Source organism: Chrysochloris asiatica, unplaced genomic scaffold (assembly GCF_000296735.1).
Source record: "Chrysochloris asiatica unplaced genomic scaffold, ChrAsi1.0 scaffold00141, whole genome shotgun sequence".
Lineage (NCBI taxonomy): Eukaryota > Metazoa > Chordata > Mammalia > Afrosoricida > Chrysochloridae > Chrysochloris > Chrysochloris asiatica.
Window position 1 is genome coordinate 8,547,244 of NW_006408659.1, and position 26,765 is coordinate 8,574,008.

General features: G+C 43.9%; 1 protein-coding gene across 1 annotated transcript in view; it reads left to right on the forward strand.

Moving 5' to 3' along the window:
• Positions 1 to 10,959, forward strand: part of SLC23A2 (solute carrier family 23 (ascorbic acid transporter), member 2) — an 80,807-nt gene extending 69,848 nt beyond the window's left edge. Inside the window, exons 11-15 of the mRNA XM_006870411.1 lie at positions 269 to 374; positions 5,016 to 5,145; positions 5,499 to 5,636; positions 7,144 to 7,239; positions 10,624 to 10,959. Of these exons, the coding sequence (XP_006870473.1) occupies positions 269 to 374; positions 5,016 to 5,145; positions 5,499 to 5,636; positions 7,144 to 7,239; positions 10,624 to 10,856 (703 nt within the window). The 3' untranslated portion in view covers positions 10,857 to 10,959. The remainder of the gene's footprint in view (positions 1 to 268; positions 375 to 5,015; positions 5,146 to 5,498; positions 5,637 to 7,143; positions 7,240 to 10,623) is intronic.
• Positions 10,960 to 26,765: the final 15,806 nt, after the last annotated feature.

The following is a 26,765-nucleotide window of genomic DNA, read 5'->3' on the forward strand; positions in this document are numbered from 1 at the left end:
ATTAGGAATGATTTTAGAAAACCTTCATCTAATGTGTGATTTAGAGAGTGGCTCCTCAAGGATGTACGGGCATGGGGACACCTGAACAAATGCAGGTTCTGATTCAGTAGATTCGGGGAGGGGCCTGGGAGTCTGCATTTCTAGCCTCTCCCCGGGGGAGCTGAGTCTGCAGCTCACAGACCACACTTCTGGCCCCCAAACACTCAGTACATTTCAGGGGGTTCCCTCCCTTGGGTGAATGTTTCTCTTTCCTTTCTTCACATTTTAGGGGGATTTTTGTGGAGGGCATCTCCTGTGTCCTTGACGGTGTCTTTGGAACTGGGAATGGCTCAACTTCCTCCAGTCCCAACATTGGAGTGCTGGGAATCACCAAGGTAAATTACTTCTCTCATTGCCTGGTTGGGCCGCTAAGTGTCCTTTGCTTTGATCGATTCGATCCATTGCATTGCTTTGTTTTTAAAGGATAGGACTCTGATTCTTTTCTTTGAGGGGTTTTGTGGTGCTGATTTAGAGATCTCCCTTGGCTCAGCCTGGGTAGGGAGGCACCCACTTACTGTCCTTTCCCTGGTGCATTCTGCAAACATTTAGTATGCACTGGTCTGATACCAGGCTGTTCTTGCAAGCACTTGGCTTAATCAGTGATTAAAAAAAGAAAAAGATCTTTGTCTTCATGGAGCTTATATTCCAGCAGGGGACGACAAACAATAGACAGTGAACATATTAAGTCCATAACAGGACACAGTGTGCTGACTATAAGCTGTTGTGGTTGTTGTTATGTGCCGTGCAGTCGGTTCCAATGCATAGTGACCCTGTACAGGGTTTCCGAGGCTGTAAATCTTTACGGGAGCAGAAAGCCTCATCTTTCTCCCACGAAACAGCAGGTAGTTTCGAACTGCTGACCCTGAGGTTCGCAGCCCAATTCGTAGCCACTATGCTACCAGAGCTCCTTCAGACTATTAAGTACTATGAAGAAAACAGTTGGGCGTGTTTTGGGTGGTGGTGAGTGTTCATAAAAAGGTCTGGAGGCCTAGTTGAGAAGATGGCATTGAGCAGAGGCCGGAAGTGGCAGCCAGGGCACAGCCACTGACATGGGAGTGGGCCTGGAATATTGAAGGACAGCATGGAGTCCAGTGTGGCGGGAAGAGAGAGAGCAAGGGTGGGAGCAGGTGAGGCCCACGCAAGGACTGAGGCTGGGTCACACGACACACAGGCCACGAACAGGCACCCTAGGAAAGGGACCCAGTTTGGATTTTCTTAGGGTCACTTTGGATGCTGTGATGAGAGTGGGAAGCAGAGGAGGGAGACTGGATAGGAATTGTCACTGGCTCTAGATGAGAGATGATCCCACTCATTGCCAGAAAATAAATCAGTCTTACACCAGTGAGTTAACATAGTTTTCAAACCTTAGCATTAGAATCCCTTTTTCAAATGAAATCTGATGTGGAAATCTAGCAGATAGAATAAATCAGTGAATCGCTCAGGTTTAGGGCCTGAGTCCTAGCTTTTCCTTCCTATGCCACCCCAAACTCAGACACACAGACCTGGGATTGCCCCACCCCAAACACAGCTACCAGAGAAGGTGCCTGCTGCTAGCCTCATCAGATGAAATCCTTCCAGCCATAATGCTGAGGACTACAACAGCTCCGTGTGCCTGTGTTGTAATTACATAATTCATGATGGTTGCATTGCTGCCCCCACCCCTCATCCCCTTTTATGACTGTGTGAATCGCCACCCACACTCATCTGAGCACTGTGTTCTGAGAACTTGGGGTGAGCCTGGAAGTTTTTGAGACCTTTTGACATTGGTAAAATTAGGTGGGTAGATTTCCAGAGACATCTCTATGCCATGTCCTGTAACCAGATGAAAAGAAACCAAATACCAAGCTTATCCTTCTTGATTATAGATCCCCGTGCAAGGGGTTCCCGCTCACACAGTGCCTGCCTGCCTTGTTTGTTAGTTTCTCAGGAGTTGGCAGGCCACCCAGGTTACTAATCCCCAGTCAGATGTCCTAGTGAAAATGTAGTAATAGGCTTTGGGGTTCTGTGATTGAGTGCTCACCTTCTCTGTGGGAGATCTGGCTTCAATTCCCAACCAGTGCGCCATCTTTTCAGTGGTGACTTGTGTGTCGCTATGACACTGAACAGGTTTCAACAAAGCTTTCAAACTAAGACTGGGAGGAAAGGCCTGGTGATTCACTTTTAAAAATCAACCAATGAAACCTGACATTTAAGGCGTTACAGTTGGTCTCATTTGCCTGGAACAACTATTATTGTTTAGGAGTGTCGTTCTGACTCAACCCTGTATAGGTTTCCAAGGAGCAGCTGGTAGGTTTGAACTGCCATCCTTTCAGTTAGTAGTCAGTGTGTATTACAGCGCCACACCGGTACTTCTCCTAGAGTCACAGAGGAAAGGTTAGGTATGTATAGGAGGCAGATGTGGAAATGTGTGGCTGAATGCCTCTGTGAGAACTGGACGGTGCCTGGCTACCATGACTGAACAGTTTGTTCAAAGATTTTGTAGATTGAATCCTGGTAAAAGGGAGAAAATGCAGACTAGAATCTTAGATTCTCATACAGTCACCAGACATTTGGAGCCAAAGGATGAAACCCTTAAACTGTTGCCCTGAAAGAATCCTTAAAACATAGACCAAAAATAGCCCCTGAAGTCTTTTTAAAACCAAACAATAGTTGAGCTGGTATGGCGCTGTAGGATAAGCATTGGACTGCTTACCCATAAGGTTGGTGTTTCAAACCCACAGCCTCTCTTTGGAAACACAGTAAAGGGTCACTATGACTTGGAAGCGACTGGATGGCACTTAATTGCAACAGTTAAAAACAAACCACAAGAGCATTTGCATTGGGCACTGTGCTTTTTTAAGAACTATAGGATCAAGGGAGTCCTGGTGCGGCACTACACAGGGTCGCTGTGAGTCGGAACTCACTTGATTGCACTTTAACACCACCACCACATGGAATCAACGTGACAGGAGCAAGTCTAAGAGCAGAAACCATAGTGGGCAATGAGTCAATGTGAATGAGGAAGAACTCAGAAAAGGAGGCTAGGAATGGTTATACAAGTCGAAGAATGTTATCAGTGTCACTGAATTGTGCCAGCTAGGAACTGTTGAATTGGTGTATGTTTTGCCCCGTATATTGTATATATTCTCAACAACAATAATAAATCAAGAAAGAGAAATGATAATGAGATCCTAGGAAATACGGAGGGGGCATTGACCACTTCAGCCAGGTGTAGATTAGTGTTGTCACAATCACTCTGTTGTCAAAACAGGCAAATGAACCCTGTGCAATGATGGGGTAGGTGTATGAGAAACCGCTGCAATAAGTGTAAAATTGTCGCCTGGGAACTTGTAAATCAGTCAGTGAAAACCCGAGGGAGCATGGTGACTCAGGCTGCAAAGATCATGAGATGGCCCGGGACAGGGCAGCATTTAGTTCTGTTGCACATGAGGTCACCACGAGTCGGGGGTCCACTCCCTGGCAGCTAACCACAGAAATTGTTGTTGATGGAGAAAAACACCTCCCTTCCTGCACCCTCTAGAGCACTTCACCTGGGCCACCAGAGGGAGTAGTAAGTAGTGGTCCTTCGGGCTTCCTCCTAACACATGATATTGGGAGATAACTGGATTAAAATTTGAACAATGCCAACTTACTATGAAAAGGCACCATGTCAGTGCTTTTTAATGAGCCAGTGGCTCTCCCTTCAAGTCCCTTGGGACCCAGCAACACCCAACACCCACAGCTGTTTTGAAGTGGGATTTGGAGCAAAAAGTCTCTCAAGTCTCGTGGGCTCCGCAATTGTGAACTGAACCGTAGAGCAAATGGGATGGTGCCTGTCCATAGGGAATTCTAGGCTGGACTTTACAGCTGCTGGTGCTGAGGGTAGGTGGTGAAGCAGAGACAGCAGGACCAGGCGGGAGGCTATCAGATAGCTTACTGTTTGCCAGGTACCTTAGAAACCATTGGATACTCACTATCTCATGTAGTTTTCAAATCAAAACCAAATCCTTTTTAGATATGAGACTCCTGAGGCCCAGAGAGGCCCTGGTTACACAGCTAGAAGTGGGGCAGACATATGAACCAGTAACCTATTTAGGACTTCTGTTCTGTGACTTCTACTCTTGGCCACCCTTCACAGACACAAGAGACCATGAAGACTTAAACTCAAGAGGGGTGGTTCACCAGCTGTCTTGGGGCTTTGTCTGATTTAGGGTATGGGGAAAGGTGAGGCTGAAGTTCTTTAGGGTGCATTCCCTTGGTGCATGGTGAGAAAAGTTAGCTCTTACAATATGCTTCTGAGATGCCATAGACTCCCTCGGTGAATGTGGGATGTCACTAGAGACCGGGAACCTAAGTGCATCACCCCAGTGTGGAAGCTGAGGCCGAACCACCACCAAAAAGAGCAGAGCCAGCTTCAGAGGATGGGGCAGGGATGGAAAAAGAGGAATAATCTTTATAAATCATTCTAGTGGTTTATGGTAATTTCATGTTGAATCCCATACTCATGCTGAAGTGAGACTAAATACAAGTCATCTAGATTTTGGTGTGGTGCCGTAAGATAAGCATTGGACTGCTAATTTCAAACCCACTAGCCACTTCTTGGGAACCCTATGCAGGGTCACTAAGAATCAATCAACTCAGTGGCACTAACAACAATGAGATTTTGGTGGCTTGCTGGTAGAACTCCCACCTTCTGTAGAGGAGACCCAGGTCCCATTGTCAGTGGAACCTTCATGCTGCTGTGATGCTGAACAGGTTTCCACAGCGCTTCCAGACTGAAACAGACTAGGAAGAAAGGCCTGGCGAACCACTTCAAAAATTAGGCAGTGCAAACCCTTTAGATCACCATGATCGCATTCTGCATGGAGTTGCCATGAACAACTGAGGCTGGTCTTGTTTCCTGGGAACTGGTTCCTCCTCTTTGTCGTGCTCTGGGAGGTTCATGTCTCTGGAAGACCATCCAGTGAGCACCTCTGCCCTCTGCTTATGTCTTCCAGGTGGGCAGCCGCCGGGTGATACAGTACGGGGCGGCCCTGATGCTGGCACTGGGCATGGTGGGGAAATTCAGTGCCCTCTTCGCCTCCCTTCCCGATCCTGTGCTGGGAGCCCTCTTCTGCACTCTGTTTGGTGAGATTTTATTTCCTCGATGCCGAGCCTTCCTGACTAGATTTCTAATAGTAGGGGTCTGGTGGTGCAGTGGTTAAGCACTTGACTGCAGACCTATAGGTTATTGGTTCAAACCCACCATCTGCAGGAACAAGCTATGACCGTGTGGACTTCTTGCCCCTGTGATAAACCCAAAGGGCGTATAGGCCAAAGGCCGTCTGGTTCAGAGACCCAGGGTAGTTACAGTGTATATCACTGTGCTGGTCTCCTGGCTTGTTTCTGAGGGAGGAGAAGGGGCAGTGCAGGTAGTCTGCTTTCCACAGCCAAGGGATATCTGTAACCAGACACTAGTGAACTGGTGTTTTTCTCTTTAGGGATGATCACAGCTGTTGGACTCTCAAACCTGCAGTTCATCGATTTAAATTCTTCCCGAAACCTCTTTGTGCTTGGATTTTCGATCTTCTTTGGACTCGTCCTTCCTAGTTACCTCAGACAGAACCCTCTTGTCACAGGTAAGGAAAGCTGATCTGAAATCCGAGGGGGAGCTAGAACCACAGTTGGAGAGGACCCGAGCTCCAGGAATTGTTCTGATGAGCAATCTGTGTCTGTCTTCCACACCTCACTTTGCTACTGTGTATCTGGAAACTTTTCTGCAGTTCCACATAGCCAGCAAGTGTGAGGACTTGATGTGGGTGTGGTGGTATCTTTACTGGAACCGTGTCTTTGGGAGAATGCCTCTCTGGAAAACCTGTGGATTTCCCCAAGTATTTAAATATGTAATGTGTTGGAATTCATGTTTTCCTTCAGGGATGATAGCTAAGAGCACTCAGGATGAGCCTTGTTAACTCCTTCATTGTTACCTAGCCCCCAGTGTCATCAAGAATGAACCAAGGAGGGACCATCCCAAGTGACAGCTGTTGCTGTTGATACTTGATTTGGAACAAATGCTGAAGTGGAGATCATTATGTGGGTTTTTTTTCCATATCTATAAAAATGTTTAATAACCCCAAATTAGAGGAACTACCAATGTTTTTCAACCACAAAATGGGTAAAAGTTGCTATAGTCCTAAAATTTATTTATATTCCAATGGACACTGTAAGGAAAATAACTGAAATGCAAGTACATTCAAAAAATGGATAAATCACAAAAGTAAAGGAAGCATGTATTTTAAAACAACATGTATTTAAGTCCATTTATACAAAGTTCAAAGCCACATAAAGTGCACACAGAATGTTTGGAATCAAGGCAGTGTGCATTTAGACAAGAGGAAAGGAGAAGTAACAGATTGAGAAAGACTGAGGCCAGTGTCTGGGGTACTGTACGTAGCCTACTTTCTTTTCAGTTGCATGGTGGGTACTTGCATATTTACTTTGTTAAAATTACTAAGATGTGTGTTTACTGGCACTTTTGAACATGTGTGTTATCATTTAATTTTGGGGAGGGGGTGGGTGAGGGTTGTACACAAAAGCACTCAGGCATATATAATAATTTAAACAACCAAAGGGCATATTCTGCAAGTCTGTCTCCTGGCTGCCAGCTCTGAGTCGTTCTCTTCCCATGATTCTAGAGTCCTCAGCTGCTCCCTCTCTGCATGTCCCCATCTCTGCCTCCATCTCTGGTGTCACTGCCTCTCTGGATAAGGTCCCACATTCCACCTGTGTTCTTCTCCCTTGCTGGTCCTAGGGTCCTCTGTTTCTGGACTATAAGATTAAAACTACTCCCCCAAGTCTATTTCCTAATTAAAAGGCAGCTAAAAATGTAAACTCAGAATAATGAAAACCTTTGTTTGATTCCTTATCCCTCACATAGTTTTGCTGTTTTATTACTTACCAGAGCCTTTACAACAGCCGTCTTTTAGTTGGAATTATTTTCATCTGCAACCGAAACTCTCAATGGATCCAAAGATCTGAAAACATTAGTGGTGGTGATTTGCTGTCCTCACGCACGTCCTGAGACGTTTGCACCCCATGCAACTCAGTGACTACCAATAATACATTATCATTTGTTTCTGTTTTTAGGAATAACAGGGATCGATCAAGTGTTGAATGTTCTTCTCACAACTGCTATGTTTGTAGGAGGCTGCGTGGCTTTTATTTTGGATAACACCATCCCAGGTATGTGGTATTTGTGAGTTTTTATTTAGCCAAATAAAAATGGAAAGCAGAAAGAGTAAATCAGTTAAAAACTCATCCGCTGATTAAAGATTGTCTTCTAAAGTGATGAACATTACACTCTCAACCCTTTCTTATGATGTTCTTTTGGTGGTGTTTTTTTTTTGTCTAGTAAGTTTTTCTTGTGGCCAACTTCCTATTAAAAATGAATAAATTTCTTGTACAGAGTGGTCAGGCATTGAGATCCCTTGAATCCACTCCAAAGCGGCCTGCCCACTCTCCACAACCTTTTGGGGCTTTCCACTGCATGTTCAAGTTCTCTTTTCTCTTGCATCCTGAGGCATCCCTCAGGCCCCCAGCCAACTGCAAGACCAAAAGGCAGTGTAGTGTGGTAGACCGTGACTGTCAACGGGACCAACAGTAGAGGCACAGGGAGGCCATGCTCTCTCCAGCACAAGGACCCTGTTCCTTCCGTGGTGCATTTTGTGCCCGGCACGGACTGGTGGACCTAGGAGGAGAAGTGGGCCACCTTCCGGCCTGCGCAGTCCATAGAGGAGGCTTTGGTGTACCGTTACATAGTGCTGGCAGGTGACTGCCTTCCAGGCAGGAGAGGTAATGCTTATTCTTGGGTTTAAAGATTTGATTGAGAATTCCCCTAAGCACAGGCATGACTGATGGAAGGTGTTATATTTAAGAGGGTTAATAAGTAACAAGCCCTTTCTCTCCTAAACCAGAACTAATTGAGAGGGAGAGTCAGAAGTCAAATAGATGGAAGGTAAAAGATCAACTGAGTTGCTCAAACACCAGCAAAACCTATCTTTGTTGGTATTAGGTGCCGTTAAGTCAGCTCCAACTCACCACAACCCTATGTACAACAGAACAAAATACTGCCCAGTCTTGCAGCATCCTCACAGTTGTTCCTATGTTTGGACCCTTCGTTAAGCCACTGTGTCAGTTCATATCATTGAAGGTCTTCCTCTTTTCACTGACCCTCTACTTTACCAAGCGTGATGTCCTTCTCCAGGGACTGGTTCCTTCTGATGACATGTCTAAGGAGCATTCTGACTATACTTTATCCAACACAGATTATTCTTCTGGAAGTCCTTTGTTGTTGGTCAGTGCCATGGAGTTGGTTCCAACTCATAGTGACCCTGTATAGGGTTTTTGAGGAGCAGCGGGTGAGTTTGAACCACCAACTTTGCGGTTGAAATCGACCTTGAAGTTGAGTGCTTACCCTATGATACTACACACACCAGGACTCCTGGAAGTTCTTTAGTTGTAAGAAAATAATGAGCTTCGTAAACACCACCACAAAATATAGCGTGTTACCTGGGCTCAGGTACAGAAGTCTGTTTTTAGGTAGCTTGTTACCTTGGTTTCCTAGTTCTGCTGTAACAGAAATACCACCGGAGCAGGGCTTTAAAGAACATAAATTTATTTTTTCAAATCAACATCTGTTGCCTCAATTTCTGGTGCCTACCAGCAGTCATTGGCTTTCTTTTACATAGAGACAGGGCCTCTGCCTCTTCTGATCTTTTGATAGCACAGAAGTGATTAGTTTTAGGACCACCCACCTCTGGCCTGGCTGCATTAACTTAACAACAGAGAGGCGGACACAACACAGACCATAACATCCTGTATCCAACACAGATGTCTGTGCTGGGAGGATTTGTGCAAAGAAACCTAGGAGTTGCTGACTCTTGCTTCCTCAGCATTTCCTCTCTGACTCATCAGTCAGGGGGCCAAGTGGTCACGAGCAGCCACTGGATGACCAATCCCCCAGGAGCAGGACAAGTGCACACAAACACACACACACAAACACAAAGGTTGAGCAGAGCAGTGTAAAACCCTCTGTGTGTCTGCGTAGGCCTGAGGTAGGTGGTGTGCCTGGTGTGGGATGGATTGCGTGGTATGTGTGATGAAGACTTAGCTATGTTTTGCCAAGTCAGATTTGCGTATTTTCTGCACACTGTTAAGGATAATTGGTGTTGTATATGTTGGATATGGAGTCCTGGTTGTGATGCTGTGGGTTAATGCGCTGGACTGTAAAGTCTTTTTAAAACTGCAGAGTTGGCAGTTTCAGTTCACCGACTACTCCTCAGAAACCCTATACAGTGTTGGTATGAGTCGGAACCACCTCAGTGGTTATCCCAGGGGGCAGATAACAATAGCAACAAGGTTGTGTATATCCGAGATAAATAAGCCATGATGAATAGATGTATGAGGGAGGCTGCAAAAAGTTTGTGGGAAAAACGGCATTTTCTTTCTATTCTATTTTCCATGAACTCTTTACCTAAGTTGGCAGCATTGTTGGACTCAAGTGTGGCAACAGTAGTGAGGTTGGCCCAGGATCAGGCAGTGTTTTGTTCTGCTGTGCACAAGGTCGCTATGAGTTGATACTGACTCGATGGCACCTAGCAACAACAATATAGATACCCAAAGGAGTTCTGGTAGCATAGTGGTTACGAGTTAGCTGCTAACCTCAGGGTCAGAAATTCAAAACTACCTGCCGTTCTGTGGGAGAAAGATGAGCCTTTCTGCTTCTGTAAAGATTTACAGCCTTGGAAACCCTATACAGGGTCACTAGGAGTTGGAACCGCCTCCACGGCACACCGTTACCACCAGCCACCACCATATACACCAATGTTCATCAAAGCACTGTTCATGAAAGCAAAAAGAAGATGGAAATAACCTAAATCCCCACCAATGAAAGAATGGATAAATAAACTATGGCACACACATACACACAGTGGAATACTACACAACATTAAAGAATAGTGATTGTAAATCCACAAAACACCTCGTAACACAGATGAGCCTAGATGGCCTTATGTTGACTGAAATAGGTCAGTAATCAAAGGACAAGTATTGTATAAGGACCACTAATCTAAAAATTCAGGAAAAGGTTTTCACACGAACAGAAATGTTCTTGGATGGTTGCCAGGAGTAACTAGCTGTAGTATAGGACATACTAACTTGGGTGAAGGGGAAGGTAATAAATAAGCATGGCATTCTCGGTCCAAAAAAGAGGAGAGAGAAAGATTTGGAGGCAGGGGTAAGGTGGAAGGATGGGAGAACCATTTAGGAGGCTGACACATTGCCCCAGGAAGGGAAGGGTCTGGCCTGGGCAACCCTCACCAGTGAAAATTGAGAATGTGGGGGGAGGAAAGCCCTGGAATAAGAGGGCTTCTCTGCACTTCACTTCACTTTCTGTTTGGTTCAGGGGGGTAACTGAGTACCAGCAGTTCCTCAGGGTTTCTTCTCTCTCACCCAGACAGGTCTGGTCTGTGGACTAATATATTTTGAAGAGTCTTTATGTCAGCTGCTAAACTCAACATTCTCTTGTTTTTGTGTCTGTGTGTCTGTCTGCACTTGCATGTGTGACAGGTACTCCAGAGGAAAGAGGAATCAGGAAGTGGAAGAAGGGCGTCGGCAAAGGGAACAAGTCACTCGATGGCATGGAGTCCTACGATTTGCCATTTGGCATGAACATTATCAAAAAATATCGATGCTTCAGCTACTTGCCCATCAGCCCAACGTTTGTGGGCTACACGTGGAAAGGCCTCAGGAAGAGCAGTGGTGGCAGGAATTCAGATGAAGACTCACAGGCCACAGTATAGCCTCAGGGGCGCCCGGTGGCCGGCGGGTTACAGTGAGGCATGTGTCCGCAGTTCCTTACTGAGTCATACGCAGTAAAATAGATGTCTGTATATCTACATTTACATTCTGCACCCTGGAGCTAAGACTGATTACAAATAGCTTTTCTGTTGTGGGTGGTGATCTGTCCAATATGGTGTCTCATCTATGTCCTTATTTAAATTAAACCCATGACCCTTTGCCCTTTGAGAACATCCATTGATGACCATGGTCACTGAAGCTGACATCCCAGTCCTCCTGTGGGAGGCGATGTTTGAGACCCTCTGAAGATTCCTTGTTTTCCATGCCCTTCCTAAGAAGGGTGGGATCATATTCAAGACCTGGGTTGCACTCGACACTAGTTTTCCCCAGCCACCCTCACCGTCCAGTGGCTTTCTGACCTGGACATACATGGACCCATTTCTCTTTTTATTTGACATTCACTATTCTTCACACAGCCTGTGTCTGCAGACATCTCGTGCATGAGGAGCATGTGTCCTTGCACTGTCACAACTGGCTGGTCACTTGTGATTGTATTTCTCTGAGTCTCCTCTAGGGGGAGGAAACTGACTCTGTTGCAAACTGACATGGCCACTCTGTTCTTGTCTGTCTACAGGAATACAGGAAACAGATCTGTGTTTGTACTGAAATGGAAATCTGTCAGGGAGCTGGAGGGGAAGGGAAAGTACCTTGAAGTCATATCTGATTCTCAACTGCTCTTTCTCCATGCCACCCTGCCCCAGGCTGGACCAGCACATTTTCTGGTGGCTTCTTTTTTTTTTTTTTACTGATAGCTGAGACACCCTATCTGACATCTATCACCACTGGCTGGTGTGACAGGCATCTGGTGCCACATAGGGCACCAGATATTCCTGGGAGTCTTGGCTTTGCTGTCATGTGGATGTTTGTTATTGTTGCGCGTGTCTATAATTACAAGGTTTTATTCCTATTTAATGTTATTGATTATAACAGATTTTTGAAATCAGTGTTTTTCCATGTGACTCTCTGATCCCCTCCCCCCCAGCATCCTTATTACCTGTCCTCAGCCCCACCCCATTAAGAAAAGAACCAGCTGTTGTCAAGCTGTGGACGCCATCAGGGAAGCTCGTTGTAATGGCTTTTGAAGGCCAGTAACCATTATTGTGGTTGTGTTTTGTATTGCTTGATACCATGAAAGTGTAAATACTGTAATGCCTAATCTATTTATCAAAACTGACTACTGGACCAGAGCCCAGAAAACCATGGGTCAAGTTACATGTGAATTTGTTTTGTGATGAAGGGAAGCTGGGGGTAGAGATCAAACAGAGCTGCCATATTGATTGGTATGTCATCCTGGCAAATTCCCTACTCCAGCTAAAGGTCTAATGTTACAAGTCCTTGCAACCATGACTCAAGGGAACTTTCCATGGGTTGCCATGTTGCATCTCCACTAACTTTTGTATGGGGGAAGATTAGATTCCCTAGGCAAATGTTGCCTTTTATGTTTTAAATTATTACGGAAGGTGGTAAGGAAAGGGACTGGCTCGTGCCCCCTCTGTTAAAAAGAGTTCTAATTAATAACACTAAATTCTTTCTGTGAATTAGGAGGAAGACTACTTCTTAAACTGGTTAGAAGTTTTCAGCCAAGGAAAAACCTGAGACCTAAAGTAGTGACCTCACTTCACATCATGAGGTACTTCTGAAGTGGTTGTTGACCTGGTTGAGCTTTGCAGGGTAGTGGGCATTCCTGGCTCCAAGAACATGGGCCTGGTCCACAGTAGCCGTGCATTGACATATAGTGTATTTCTTGTTATCTGAGGCTGATTTGGCTTTACTCCCTTGGGATATCTTTGTGTCACTACAAGCCACCCCCTTGACCCGGAAATGTTTAGCTCTGAGGTTTAATATGGCAGGAACACTTCAGAGTCACTGCATTGGTTGACCAAGCTCTTATTGCAGATTAAAGTAGGGAACATTGATTCTCAAATTTTTAAAAATGTATATTTGATACAAAGTGACCAGAAGCACATTGGTTACTTGCTTTCATCCCTCAAATATGTCCCCTTGAGGTGGACAGCCCCCTCTGTGTTGAGCTGGTCTCTCATTTTATGATATGTAGTCTGCTTAGCATCTCCAATGTCTCTGCTCTGAGGAAGGGGAGCAACTGCTAAACTTCTCAGAGATTTATACTATTTCCAGCTCTCTAGGTCAGCAGAAGGGCCAAATAGCCAAGTAAAAGTGTCAGAACCATGGGTAACTCGAGACAAATTCTCAGCCCAACTTAACCAGCCTTTTCTTTCCCATTGGGTATCTCTTGGTTATGTGTTTCAGACACTCAGGCCCTCTGAAGTGACTCTTGGGGCAGATCTTATTGGGAGACTTCAAATCTGTGAGTCTGGGGATGTCTTAGATGTCTTACATGAAGGGGGAAACCCTGCATCCACCCTACTGTTAATTTCTGCCCTGGTTGATTAATTCACTGGGGCACATGTTAGATTCTCTGTCCAAGGGGAGAGACAGAAGACAGGAGGAGGGAGGGAGCCTGACAAAAAGTCTTCATTGAGTCTGGTGCTTCCTGCTCAGCCTGTGAAAGTTACCTTTGCATGCAACACCTATGGGCCAATTTAAGAAGTGGTCCCTCTTGTTGGTTAATGTGCCAGAGAAGGAAAGTCTAACTGAAAGGCGAAAAGAAATGTGCCCATCTGTTTCTTGGGTTTCAGCATACCTGTGAAGGGGGGGGGGGGGTCTTGGGGAGAGTGGTGGACATACGTGGTCAGCATCTGTATGCTGGTCTGCATCACATAACAGCCATGCATTCTAAAATACTTTGAATTTGAATGTCCTTGGGAAGGGCTTTCAGTCTCCACTTTCTGGTGACCACCTACCCGCCATCCTCAGAGGTCACCTGCTTACCTCCCCCAACTCACCCCCCCCCAAAAAAAAGTATTTGATTGAAACCCCTTACACGGAAAGTAGGAAGTGTTTATATGAACAGGAGATGCCATATGAACAGGTGGGGGGCAGAGAAGACCCCACCACTGGTTTTGATAAAATACTTGTCTGACATGATTCACAGAATGCTGGGAAATGTGTCCAGTCCTTGCAAATGATCCTCATTCTTATTAGGGAGTTAAGCTTAGAATCACTGACAGAAAATTTGCATTCAGAATCTTTCTTAAGAGGGTTTCAAATACCAAGTTTTCTGTTAAGGGTCAAGCCAGCTAGAATGAAGTGTCGTGGACCCCCAAGATTTCCCTTTTTCATGGAGATAAATTCACACCCAGAATTTGCTTTATGCTGTAGAATACTGACTCATGACTACAACTTGGTTTATGCATGAATATTGCAGTATTTCCATATAATAAAATAACATTTCTGCCCAGGATAATAGTCACAGTTTTCCAGGGAGGGAATGATATAATTTTCATGACAATGTCATGTGATGATAGAATTTCTCCATTGATGAATCTCTAGTATGTGTGTATACTTTATTTACCCATCCATATATTTTATTCCCAAGAGCTAAGTTGTGATTTCTTAACTCCTGTCCCTGCTGAACTATTGGTACTAGCAACTTAGATGTCATGTCTTCAAATATAATCTTCAGTAATATTTATGCCACAAGTGTGGCCAGGTCAGAGAGATGAGTAAGGCGCTGTGGCAGTGGCCTCGGACTAGAACCTTTCTGGCCAGAGCTGGCAGCATCCTCCAGGTTGCCTTGCAAAGATTAAAAGCTACACAGGGCTCCCTTTCCTGGGTGCTGGTGTGCACAGCCCAGCTGCGCCCCCTGTTGGTGGAGGTGATGAGCATCCACAGAGCTCATTTCTCTTCAAGGCTTCAAAGAGCCTTGGATCTCAATTGTATGTTGTGCCCTGCCCTCTGATGCTTTGGACACATAGAATAAATAGGACATCTTCGGCCCTCCACCAGCCTCAGTCACAACAGGAGTAGTGCAAAAAAAAAAAAAAAAAAAAAAAAAGGCCGCTCGCTCACTTTTGCTGGCGTTCAGCTTCTGCCTGTGGTCTCATAAAGCATGTTAGTGCTGGGGTTCCCTTTTCAGCAGCCTCACAGACATTCCTGCTCTCTTAGGTTGTGCCTGACTGCCTCTTCATCCCTCAGTGTCCACACCCTCCAGTCTCCGCAGAATTGCTGTGTTTCCAGTGTTGTCATCTTACTGACAGTTCCAATTACTACATTTTGCTTTGTTAGTGACAATTTTTATTTGACACATTAATACGCTTTCTGACTGTTCTTAAAACAGTAGGGTTGACTTCATTTTCCTTGAGTTTTTGTGACCGACTTTCTGGGATTTTTGTTTTGTTTCATTTTTGTTTTTTATTTTGCATACCGAGGGTATTTGGGATGGGGTTGTTTTTTGAGATGTGTAATTCTTTTACGGAGTTTTTAAAAAGAATTTTCATATTGTTTTTCTAACATGGCTTCATTAAACGTTTAAGTATTTTAAAAAGAATATGTAATATTTGGACCAGATGTTGTGAATAGTAGAGACAAAGCTATTTTATTCTGTATTTTTAAAACTGTTCCGTACAAATAAAAGCTCTCCTGAACACCGCGTTGCTGCTTACAGGCCTCCTTCTTTGGCTGATCCTCAAGAGAACTGGCAGTGAATGGCATTAAAGGAGAGGGAAACCAACTGATAAAAATCCAGCTCAACAAGTTTGCAGGTGTTCCCACGGTCAGGCACCTGGAAGCCAGAGTGCAAGTGTAATCAGTGTTCACTGCCCAGGAACCAGTGATGGATGGAGGCCTCAAGAGGATGCTTACGGGGAACTTGGATCTTAGCTGTTACAGAACTTGGGAATGCAACTTGCTGGATGTGGGGGTGAAGTCTCTTGTATCAGTCAGCATCTGGAGGCTGGAGACATTGCTGCAAGGGTGACCAGAAAGGCTGTATGTCCATGTGGTGGAAGCACAGGTCCCCAGGGCAGCCTGGTCCAGGAAGGGCTGAGCTCTGGGCAGCTCAGAGCAGCTTCTGCAGGGAACTCAGTTCAGTCAGGAGGCACTTAGGTGGGGCGTAAATGTGGGTCCAGAGGGAACTTCAATGTAGTTGCCAGTTGAGAGCAAGCTTAGACTTCTGTCTATAAAAAAGGCATGGGATGAGGAGGTGGTAGGGGAAGGTTTCACAAGGAGTGAAAGGAGAATTGCCACCATCAACCCCAAAGCCAAAGCCAATGCCTATGAGGTTGAGGTCACTGCTTTTCCCACAGCGCTCTTGACTGTGTTTGATCATTCATTGCAATGGTCACACTGAACCCAGACTGTGCTCATGATTATGGAGTGCATTGAGAAGTAAACCTTTTATACAATTCAGGATTAGAAACATTCAGGATACGGTCCTTTGCTCAGGACAGCCTCTTCTCTGCATTGCCTGCAGGTAGACCTCTCTGGCTCTCAGCCCACTGGCCTGGCCTCTGCTCTGCTTAGGCAGAGTTACAAAGCTTTTTTAGCACCATTGAAAAAGGGCCACAGGGCACTCTAAGGCTTAGCTCTAGCTCCACGGGTCAGCAAACAGTGAGCTTTCTTTTTTCTTATATGTTTTATTGTGAATTATGTGATACTTTACATGGGAGAACATTAGTTTTACATTCATTCTATCATATATTGTCTCATTGCCATGGTTATAATCTCCTCCATGCAATCCTTCCCCCGTACCCCCCAGGTCTTCAGCACACAGTTGCTCTCCCTCTCGATCTAAAGTCTCCAGCTGCTCCATCGAGCCACATCATCATCTCTGCCTCCATTTCAGGCATCACTGCTTCTCTGGGTAGGGTCCCACTCTCTGCTCTTCTCCCTTGATGGTCCTAGGGACCTCCGCTCCTAAACTGAAAAGTTAATCGCTCCCCTCCTTGTTATAAAACATCTACCTTTACATTTCCAACCCTCACAATCAGTCCTGATAACAATTATTCACTATTGTATCACAAGAGACCCATCTGTATTTCATTGCATCAGCCCTGCCTAGTTAGACTGAATACTACTCACTGGAGATTCTACCTTCCTCCAGGCCCTCTGGATCTAGGTTCCCTCTTGAAAGCTTGTAAGCCAGTCACTTCTTGCCTTTGGCTACCCAAAATGGGGGGCAGGGGACTACAATGTCCAAGTTGCCCATCCCTGTCTACTCTGTGTGTGGAGGGGTTGGGAATGATTCTTGCTGTAAGGACTTGTTCCCTCTTTTGAGCTACTGCTTCCATAGGTGTAGGTCAAGTTCATCAAATTGTATGAGAATACTTCTTTTTTCCTCTTCTTTTTACTTCTTGTTGAGCTCTGATCATCCAGTCACTGAAGCCAGGATAAGTGGGTATTATCTGCAAGTGTGGGTGTTCTTATGTATATGCCCTCTCTTCTTATCAGCTGGATGCTTCATTCTCCACTCTAGTCCTCTGTGGCTATGTCACTGACTCTGGGCCCAAGAGTCCCCAGGTCTTGCCACACTGCTGGCCAACCAGGTCTTCACCTGGGTTCACAGAAGTCTATTGAACGTTGTAGGGCTTAGCTCACCACTTCATTGCTGTTTCCCCCTCACTTCCCCTTATCGGTGTCGAGCGTGGTCACCAATCAGAGTGTGTATTCCCATTCAGTCTTAGTCTTGGAAGGGGGTTTGCACTGAGGGGACCCGACCACTTGCCTTGATGTTTTCTGGGTAAGCAAGTTGCTTGTTCTTGTAGTAACAGTTGGTCTGCCTATATTTTATATTTTTCCTGTAGGTCTTTCAGAAAGCGAGCTTTCTTGAAGGTACTCCGCTTTATTCAGGACCAGGAGAACCCTTGCTCTTCTGGCTCATCATTCTACTGCTGCTTCTCTGGTGTCACAGCTGTTTGTTGTCCCTGGATCAAGGAAGGTCCATGTACAGGGATCTCAGGGTCCAAAGGACACATTCCACTCTTGGTTCTTTCTTGATCATAATGAGATCCCCTTTTCTGCTTCTGAGATATGGCTCATTTTAAACTCAGCTGGATGGACCAATCCTCCTGTTAGATTTCTAAGTCTTTACCATCACAATTAACCCTGTTAACAGTTACAACTGAATCATCACTCTGTCAGTGCCTTTACCCACTCTGTTACCCAGATCCATCAGGAATAGAGAAAATACTCCCAATCTGCATGGTCCAAGCCAGTTGTTTGGTGGGAGCTACAAGGGTCACATTAAATAATTCACAGCCCCATGCTGTCCCATGCCTTAGTTGTTCTCTGACCTGAAAGGTGAGTGACCCGTGGAGTTACCCTTGTAGGGAGTGCAACCTGTCACCTGCCTGGCAGCTGCTGTTAGGGACCAGTCACTGGGGAATTGTTTCACTGTAAATGAGAAGATATTTAATGCATGCAAAAGAATATTTGCAGGTATTAATGGTGGGGGGGAGGGTATGCCATGGAGTAGGTTCCAACACATACCAACCCTAGATTGTCAGAGTGTAGATCTTTACGGGAGCAGAAAGCCTCATCTTTCTCCTGAGGAATGGCTGGTAGTTCCGTTAGCCCGGCCCTTAACCACTACACTACCAGAGCTCCTTGCAGGTATTAATAGTGGGGGAAGTCTCAGCTTCCATGCAGGAGACTAGGGCTCAGATCTTGGCCAATAAACATCATGTGTAGCTACCATCTGTTGATTAGTGGAGGCTCATCTGTAACTGTGATGCTGCAAAGACTTCGGTGGAGTTTCCAGACTAAGAGGGGCTAGCAAGGATGGCGTAGCAATCTACTTAAGAAAACCAGCCTGGGAAAACGCTATGGATCACAATGATCTATACTGTTGTGCATGGGTCACTAAGAGTTGGACCAACTTACTGGCTACTAACAATAATAATAAAAGAGTACTCATGGTCCCACCTGCCTAACCCCCCTCCTATCTTGAACAGCATCCGCAGCTTGAACCCAGTACTTAAGTGTCCCCACCCATCCCTGAGAACCACTACCTTGAACTTTATCATTCCCTTGCTTTTCACAATTTTCCCATATATATGCATCCCTAAATAATGTACGGAGTCCTGGTGTAGTGCTGTGGATTAATGCGCTAGACTGCAAAGTTGGTTTGAACTGCAAGGTCAGTGGCTCAAGCTTACCAGCCGCTCCTCAGAAACCTGTCTATACAGGGTCTCTATGGGTCAGACCTGAGTCGATGGCACTTAATACTAACAACAACCAATAATGTACTATTTAGTTTTACATGGTTTGAGCATTACATAAAAAGAATAATAAAGTTTATGAGGGTAAGTCAAAAAGTATGGCTACTTGAGTTCATACATGTAGGGTTTATTCCAAAGGAACCTGTTTAAATATGTCTCTGTGATCAGTGGCAAGCTGCAGAGAAGTTCTCATTAATACGCTTATCTTAGTCTTGTTTGGGTATCTTCCAAAAAGAAAGGTCCAATGCAAACCGTGACTGCCAAGGAGATCTGCTGGGTCAGTTAAATTCAAGGTAGAGATGTCAGTTCAGAAGTTTATGACCTCTGTTCTTAGGACCCCAAGGGAGTAATTTTTTTCAGGGGGCAGTTAATATTTTTTTAATCTTTTATTGTGCATTGGGTGAAGGTTTACCCAGTAGATCATTAGTTTTATGCTCAACAATTCATTCACATTTTGTTTCAGTTCACTGATTACAATCCCGTCAATGTGTGTCACTTATTCCACTTCCTCCTGTGCTTACTATTTTTATGCCTCCTTTCTTAATCCTTCAGAACTTTGTCATTAGGCAAATGCTGCACTTTTGTTCTTAAGTGTTTGTTTTTAAGTTTTTATAGTGAATTGAGTGAGACTTTACATGGGAGAATATCAGTTTTACACTCATCGTTTCATTGCAATGATTATAATCTCCTTTGTGCATCATCATTCAACAGTATTTTTATTCCCTGTGTTTTTTCTCTTTTTTTGTGATGTACACAAAAAAACTCAGGAATATATAATCATTTAAACAACCAAAGGACACATTCTGCAAGCCTGCCTCCTGGCCACCAGCATACAGCCTTTCTCTTTCCATGAGTCTAAAGTCCTCAGCTGCTCTATCTCTCCATGTCCTCATCTCTGCCTCCATCTCTGGTGTCTCTGCTTCTCTGGATAGGGTCCCACATTCTGCTTGTGCTCTTGTCCCTTGATGGTCCTAGGGCCCTCTGTTCCTGGACTGTAGTAAGATTAACTACTCCCCACTTTTTGTTACAAAACTACCTTTACAGTTGTAATGGTTGCAACTAGTCATGATAATAATTACTCACTACTGAATCATAAGAATGTTATCCAAGATGAAAACTATTCATCTACTTTTCCTGGCACACTCTTAAGCTAAACTCTCTCTTGAAAATTTGTAAGCCAGCTACTTTATGCCTTTAGAGCCTCCCTCCCCCACCATGCCCCCCATTTTAAGTAGCCAGTGTCTAAGTTACCCGTCCCTATCAACCCTGTATACAGAGGTGATAGGATTGATACTTGATGTGAAAAACCTCGTCTCTTTAATGATTTTTAGTTTTGTTCCACATTTTCTCCCACTCTATCTAGGACTTCCTAATGTGGTCACTTTCATAGAAGTTGTTAGGTTGCTAGGCACTATCTAGTTCTTTTGGTCTTGGTTCCTGGAGACTGGCATTAGTCCATTGTACTGTTTCCATGTGTCTGTCTTCCATTACATCACTCTTCTTCCCTCTGGACAGGGAAAGACCAATAGATGGCTGCTCATGAGCTTTGAAGACTCCAGTTACTACCTACCAAAGTAGGACTGCCCTTGAGGACTATAGTATGTCCAGAGGAGTAATCCTGACAGATTTTCTGAAAGCACACACAATGATCACAAGGGCTTACGATGACGTTTTCAGAAAACTGAAAACTGCATTGGTGAGAAAAAGGCCAGAAAAGTTGTGCAGAGGAATTTTTTTCATTCTGACAATACTTCTGTTCATTCTTCGATGGTAGGTAGCAAGGGCTGTCTTCTGAGAATTTCATTGGGAAAACTTACTCCATGCACCCTACAGCCTTCTTCTTGTCCCTTCAGACTCCTTTTTGTTCCCCAAACTCAAAGAACATTTAAAAGGACCATGATTTGAGTTTGTAGAGGAAGCCCAAACTGCCGTTTTTGTAATGGCACATAAGTCTTCAGAAAGGGGTTAGAAAGATGGAAACACCATCTTAGAAACTGAATTGTCTTTTTGTGGTTAACTTTTAAGAGTTCTTTTTAGATTTAAGAAGCATGATTTGCAAATACTTTCTCCCATTTTGAGGACCATCTTAAAACTTTCTTGGTAATGTCCTCTCCAATTTAGATGACTTTTGTTTCTTATTCTTGGCTAATTGCTCTGGCTAGAATTTCCAGGGAAATCATCTGGCCCAGGGGTCTTCTTTGTTTGGAAACTAACTGGTTCAGTCTCTTTACTTGTCATGTTAAATTGTTAGGTGCCATCAAGTCTCAAAGATCCTGTGTTTTTTTTTTGTTGTTGTTGTTGTTGTTGTTAGTGCCATCAAGTCACTTCTGACTCACAGTGACCCTGTATAGGGTTTCCAAGGAGTAGATGGTGTGCTTGAACCATCAACTTTGTTTACAACAGAACAAAATACTGCCTGGTCCTGTGCCATCCTCACAGTCTTTCCTATGTTTGAGGCCATTGTTGCAACCACAGTGTTACTCATCTCCTTGAGGATCTTCCTCTTTTTCACTGACCCTCTGCTTTACTAAGCATGATATCCTTCTCCAGTAACTGCTTCCTTCTAATAACATGTTCGAAATACAGGAGATGAAGTCTCGCCATCCTCACTTCTAATAAGCAATCTGTTTGTCTGTACTTCTAAGACAGATTTGCTCATTCTTCTCACAGTCCATGGGGTATTCAATAGTGTTTGCCAACATCATAATTCAAAGGCATCAATTATCTGGTCCTCCTTATTCACTGTCTAGCTTTTGCATGCGTATGAGACCATTGAAATTCCATGGCTTGGGTCAGGCCAACCTTAGTCCTCAACCTTAATACTTATTTATTTAAAGTATCAAAAGACAAAGACATCTTTGTCTTTTAATACTTTAAATAAATAAGTCTTTTGCAACAGATTTACCCAATGCCATTTCGTCTTAACTTTTCATTGTGAATTGGGTGAAGGTATACAGAGCAGATCAGTCTTCCATTCAGCAGTTCAGACACATTGTTTTTCAGCTCATTGACTTCAATCCCCATGAGTGTAACATTACATATTTCACTTCCTGTGTTTCCTGTTTCCATTCCTCCTTTCCTGACCCATCAGAACTTGGTCCTTGAGTAAATGCTGCCTTTTGGATCTCAAATGCTTGCTTAGTCTAAGGTGTGTGTATTTCACTAGTGTATTGTTCTTTTATGGACCTACTTGTCTGACCGAAATCTGAGCTATGGAGGTACAATGCAATTTCTTGACTGTTGCTTCCATTGGCATTGATTGTAGACCCAAGGAATTTCTTCTTTGACCCATTAGTTGTTTAAGAATGTGTTGTTTCATTTCCACATATTTATACATTTTCTCATTCTCTTTCTAGTTTAAGTTCACTGTGGTCAGAGAGGAGATCTTTATGATTTCAATCTTTCAAATTGATTGAAACTTGTTTTGTGGTGCTGTAGGATAAGCACTGGCCTGCTGACTTAAAGGACCATTGTCAATACTGGTGGTTCAAACTGCTAGCTGCTCCTCAGAAACCCTAATCAGGGTTGCTATGAGTCAGAAGTGACTTGACATCGCTTAACAACAACAGATAGTCTATCCTAGAGAATGTTCTATGTGCACTTGAGAAGAATGTGTATACTGCTATTGTTGGGTGGATGTCTATTAGGGCTAATTGGCTTATACTAAAACCAAACCCAATCTACTGGTATCAAGCAATTCTAACTCATAGCAACCTTATATAGGGTCCAAGACTAAATCTTTAGAGGAGCAGACAGCCTCATGTCCTGTGGAGTGGCTAGTGAGTTTGAACTGCGATTCTTAAGTTAGCAGCCCAATACCTAACCCACAGCATTGGTTTATCATATGTTCAAGTCCTCTATTTCCTTCTGGCTTGTTCTATCTGTGAGAGAGAATGTGGTACTGAGGTCTCCAACTATTATAATTGTAGAACCATATTTTTCCTTTTAATTCTGTCTGCTTTTATCTCATATGGGTTTGGGGGCTCTGCTGTACATATGCATTTATAATTGTTAAGTCTTCCTAGTGGAGTGACCCTTTTATCAATATATAATGCCCTTCTTTGTCTATTAGTAACAAATTTTAACTTAAAAGTCTATTTTGTTTAGTATTAGAATACTATTGTTATTAAGTGCTGTTAAGTCGATTCTTACTCATAGCAATCTTGTGCAGGGTTTCTGAGGAACAGCTAGTGAGTTTGAACCACTGATCTTGTAGTTCGTAGTCCAGTGCTTATCTGATAGAGCCATACCAAGAGTCCCTGGTATTAAAATAGCCACTACAATGTTATTTTTAGTTATAATTTGCATGGAATATCATATTTCATCCTTTCACATTCAGCCCATTTGCGCCTTTGACTTTGAACTGTTTATCTTGTAGACGGCATTTAGTTTGACCATGTTTTGTTTTTTTAACACATTTTGCTGATCTCTGTTAATTGGAGAATAATCTTTCTACTTAATGTAAATACTAAGGAAGAACGTCTGCCATTTTGCTATTTGTTTTGTCTTAGACTTTTTTTTTGTTCCTTAGTCCTCCATCACTACCTTCTTTTGTGATTAACTGATTTTTTCTAGTATGCCTTTTGATACGCTTCTCATTTATTTTTCTGTATATACAAGGGGGCTCTAAAACATTCGTGGGAAAATTTCATTATCTTTTAATTCCATTTTTCTGTAAATTTTTGAAGCCCCTCATATTTTACCTTTTCCTTAGTGGTTACTCTGGGGATTACAATGAACATTTTAACTTTATAACAATTAAAGCCTGCTTTGGGGACCCTCCTACTGAATAAGACTTAATGAAAAGCCAACCCAAATTCACTGCTATTGAGTTTAGTTTTATTTTGATTCACAGTGATCCTAAAGAACAAAGTAGAACTGCTCCCTCCCTACCGTTTCCAAGACTATAAATCTTTATGGGAGCAGACCACCTCATCTTTCTCCTGTGGAGCAGCTAATGGATTTGAATGCTGATCTTCTGGTTAGCAGTCCAGTGCTAATCACACTAAACCACCAGGGCTCCGAATACCACTAAAGGGACCAATATTCCACCACTTAAGTTTCTTCTTACTAAGGGTTTACTATGCTGACAGCAAAATCCAAAAAGAGGTGATGAATTCTGTTTTGCATAGCGTTGCTGTAAGTTGGTACTGACTCGATTGTACCTAACAACAACAACAATATAAGGGGGTTTTAAAAAGTCCATGGAAAATGGGAATTAAAAGATGATGGAATGTCAATGCTATCCCCTCCGTATACAGGGTAGATAGGGACAGGCAACTTAGACACTGGCTACCTAAAATTAGGGGTGATAAAGGCACGAAGAGACTGGCTTATAAGTTTTCAAGAGGGAGTTTAGCTTAAGAATATATGGGGGAAGGCAGAGTCCCCACTGAATAGTTTTCATCTTGTCTAGATGGGTCTGGTGAAAAAAGATGGGGATAAGATTCTTATGATTCAACAAAGAGTAATTGTTATCATGACTAATTGCAACTGTCACAACTATAAAGCCAGAAGTTTTGTAACACAAAGAAGGAAGTAGTTAATCTTACAGTTAAGAAACAGGATTCTAGTACCATCAAGGGAGAAGAGCACAAGCAGAATGCAGGACATTATCCAGAGAAGCAGTGACACCAGAGATGGAGGCAGAGATGGGGACATGGAGGGAGGGAGCAACTGAGGACTCTAGATTCATGGAAAGAGAGGGACTGACAGCGGGCAGCCAGGAGGCAAAGTTGTAGAATGTGTCCTTTGGTTGTTTAAATGACTATATATTCCTGAGTGTTTTTGTGCACATCCCCCTCCCCCCAAAAACAAAAAACCCAGAGGGAACGGAAGCAAGTACTGTTGAATGATGATGCACGGATGAGCTTATAATCATTGCAATGAAACGGTGAGTATAAAACCTATGTTTAACCATGTAAACTATCATTCAAGTCACAATAAAAACTTTTTTAAAAGGCGATGGAATGTGATGAAAGTCATGTTGTACCTTTCTGAGCCGTGTTGTAGTTCACTCTCTCTATTGGAACCTTGCCTTTGCCATATGAAGAAGCCTGAGCTAGCCTTCAGGAGGAGTACTCACTTGGCCTGGAGCTGAGTACAATGTCCCAACCAAGACCACAAACATCTGAGAGGTGCTAAGCCAACTACTGGTGTGGCGCTGTGAGCTAATGTGTCAGACTGTAAAGTCATTTGAACTGCAAGGTCGGTGGTTCAAGCTCACCAGCTGCTCCTTGGAAACCCTATACAGGGTCGCTATGGGTCAGAATTGACTTGACGACACTTAACAACAATAAGCCAACTCCTGGAGCAGAAAGCCTCATCTTTTTCCCGTGGAACAGCTGGTAGTTTCGAACTGCTGACCTTGAGGTTAGCAGCCCAACTGGTAACCACTATGCTATCAGAGCTCCTCAAATATTTTTGGGTGACTTGTTATATGTTGTTGTTGTTGTCAGGTGCCATCGAGTCGGAACCGACTCATAGCGACTCCATGCACAGCAGAACGAAACAATGTTCGATCCTGGGCCAACCTCACCACCGCTGCCACCCCCGAGTCCATCAATGATGCCACCTGGCCGATCCATCTCGTTGGAGGTCTTCCTCTTTTTCTCTGACCCTCCACCCTACCCAGCATGACATCCTTCTCCAACGATTGTTTCCTCCGGACTACATGTCCAAAGTAGGAGAGACGAAGCTTAGCCATCCTGGCCTCCAAGGAGCACTCTGGCTGCACTTCTTCCAAAACAGATCTATTGGTTCTTTTGGCAGTCCATGGCACCCTCAGTATTCTCCTCCAACACCACAACTCAAAGGCATCAATTCTTCTACGATCCTCTTTATTCACTGTCCAGCTTTCGCATCCATATGAGGCTATTGAAAACACAATGGCCTGGGTCAGGCGCACCCTAGTCCTCAAGCTGACATCTCTGCTCTTCAATACTTTAAAAAGTTCCTGTGCAGCAGATTTGCCCAGTGCAATACGTCGTCTGATCTCTTGACTGCTACTTCCGCGAGTGTTGATAGTTGATCCAAGAAGAATGAAGTCCTTGACAACTTCAATCCTTTCTCCATTGATAAGAATGTTGTTTATTGGTCCAGTGGTGAGGATTTTTGTTTTCTTGACATTGAGATGCAATCCATATCGAAGGCTGTGCTCTTTAATCTTCATAAGTAAATATTTCAAGTCCTCTTCACTTTCAGCGATCAAGGTTGTATCATCTGCATATCACAGGTTGTTAATGAGTCTTCCTCCAATCCTGATGCCACGTTTTTCTTCATAGAACCCAGCTTCTCGTATTATTGTTATATAGTAATTGTTATTTTTAGTTTCTCTCTAATCAACTATGATTCATGGTGAGGGGACTTCAAAAAGTTTGTGGAAAATGGAATGAAAGATAAAGGAATTTTTCCACAAACTTTTTGAAGCCCCCACATATAACAGAACAAAATGTTGCTCAGTTATAAAGCAATGTTGTTGTTGTGAGGTGCCATTGAGTCAGTACCGAATCATAGTGACCCTATGCACAACAGAAGGAAACACTGCCTAGTCTTGGGCCAACCTCACAATTGTTGCCACTCTTGAGCTCACTGATGCTAACATTTTGCCAATCCATCTTGCTGGGAGTCTTCCTCTTATTCTCTGACCATCCGCCTTACCAAACATGATATCCTTCTCCAGTGACTGGTCCATTCTGACAATATGCCTGAAGTATGAGAGATGAAGTTTGGCCATCAGGCCTCCAAGGAGCACTCTGGCTGCACTTCTTCCAA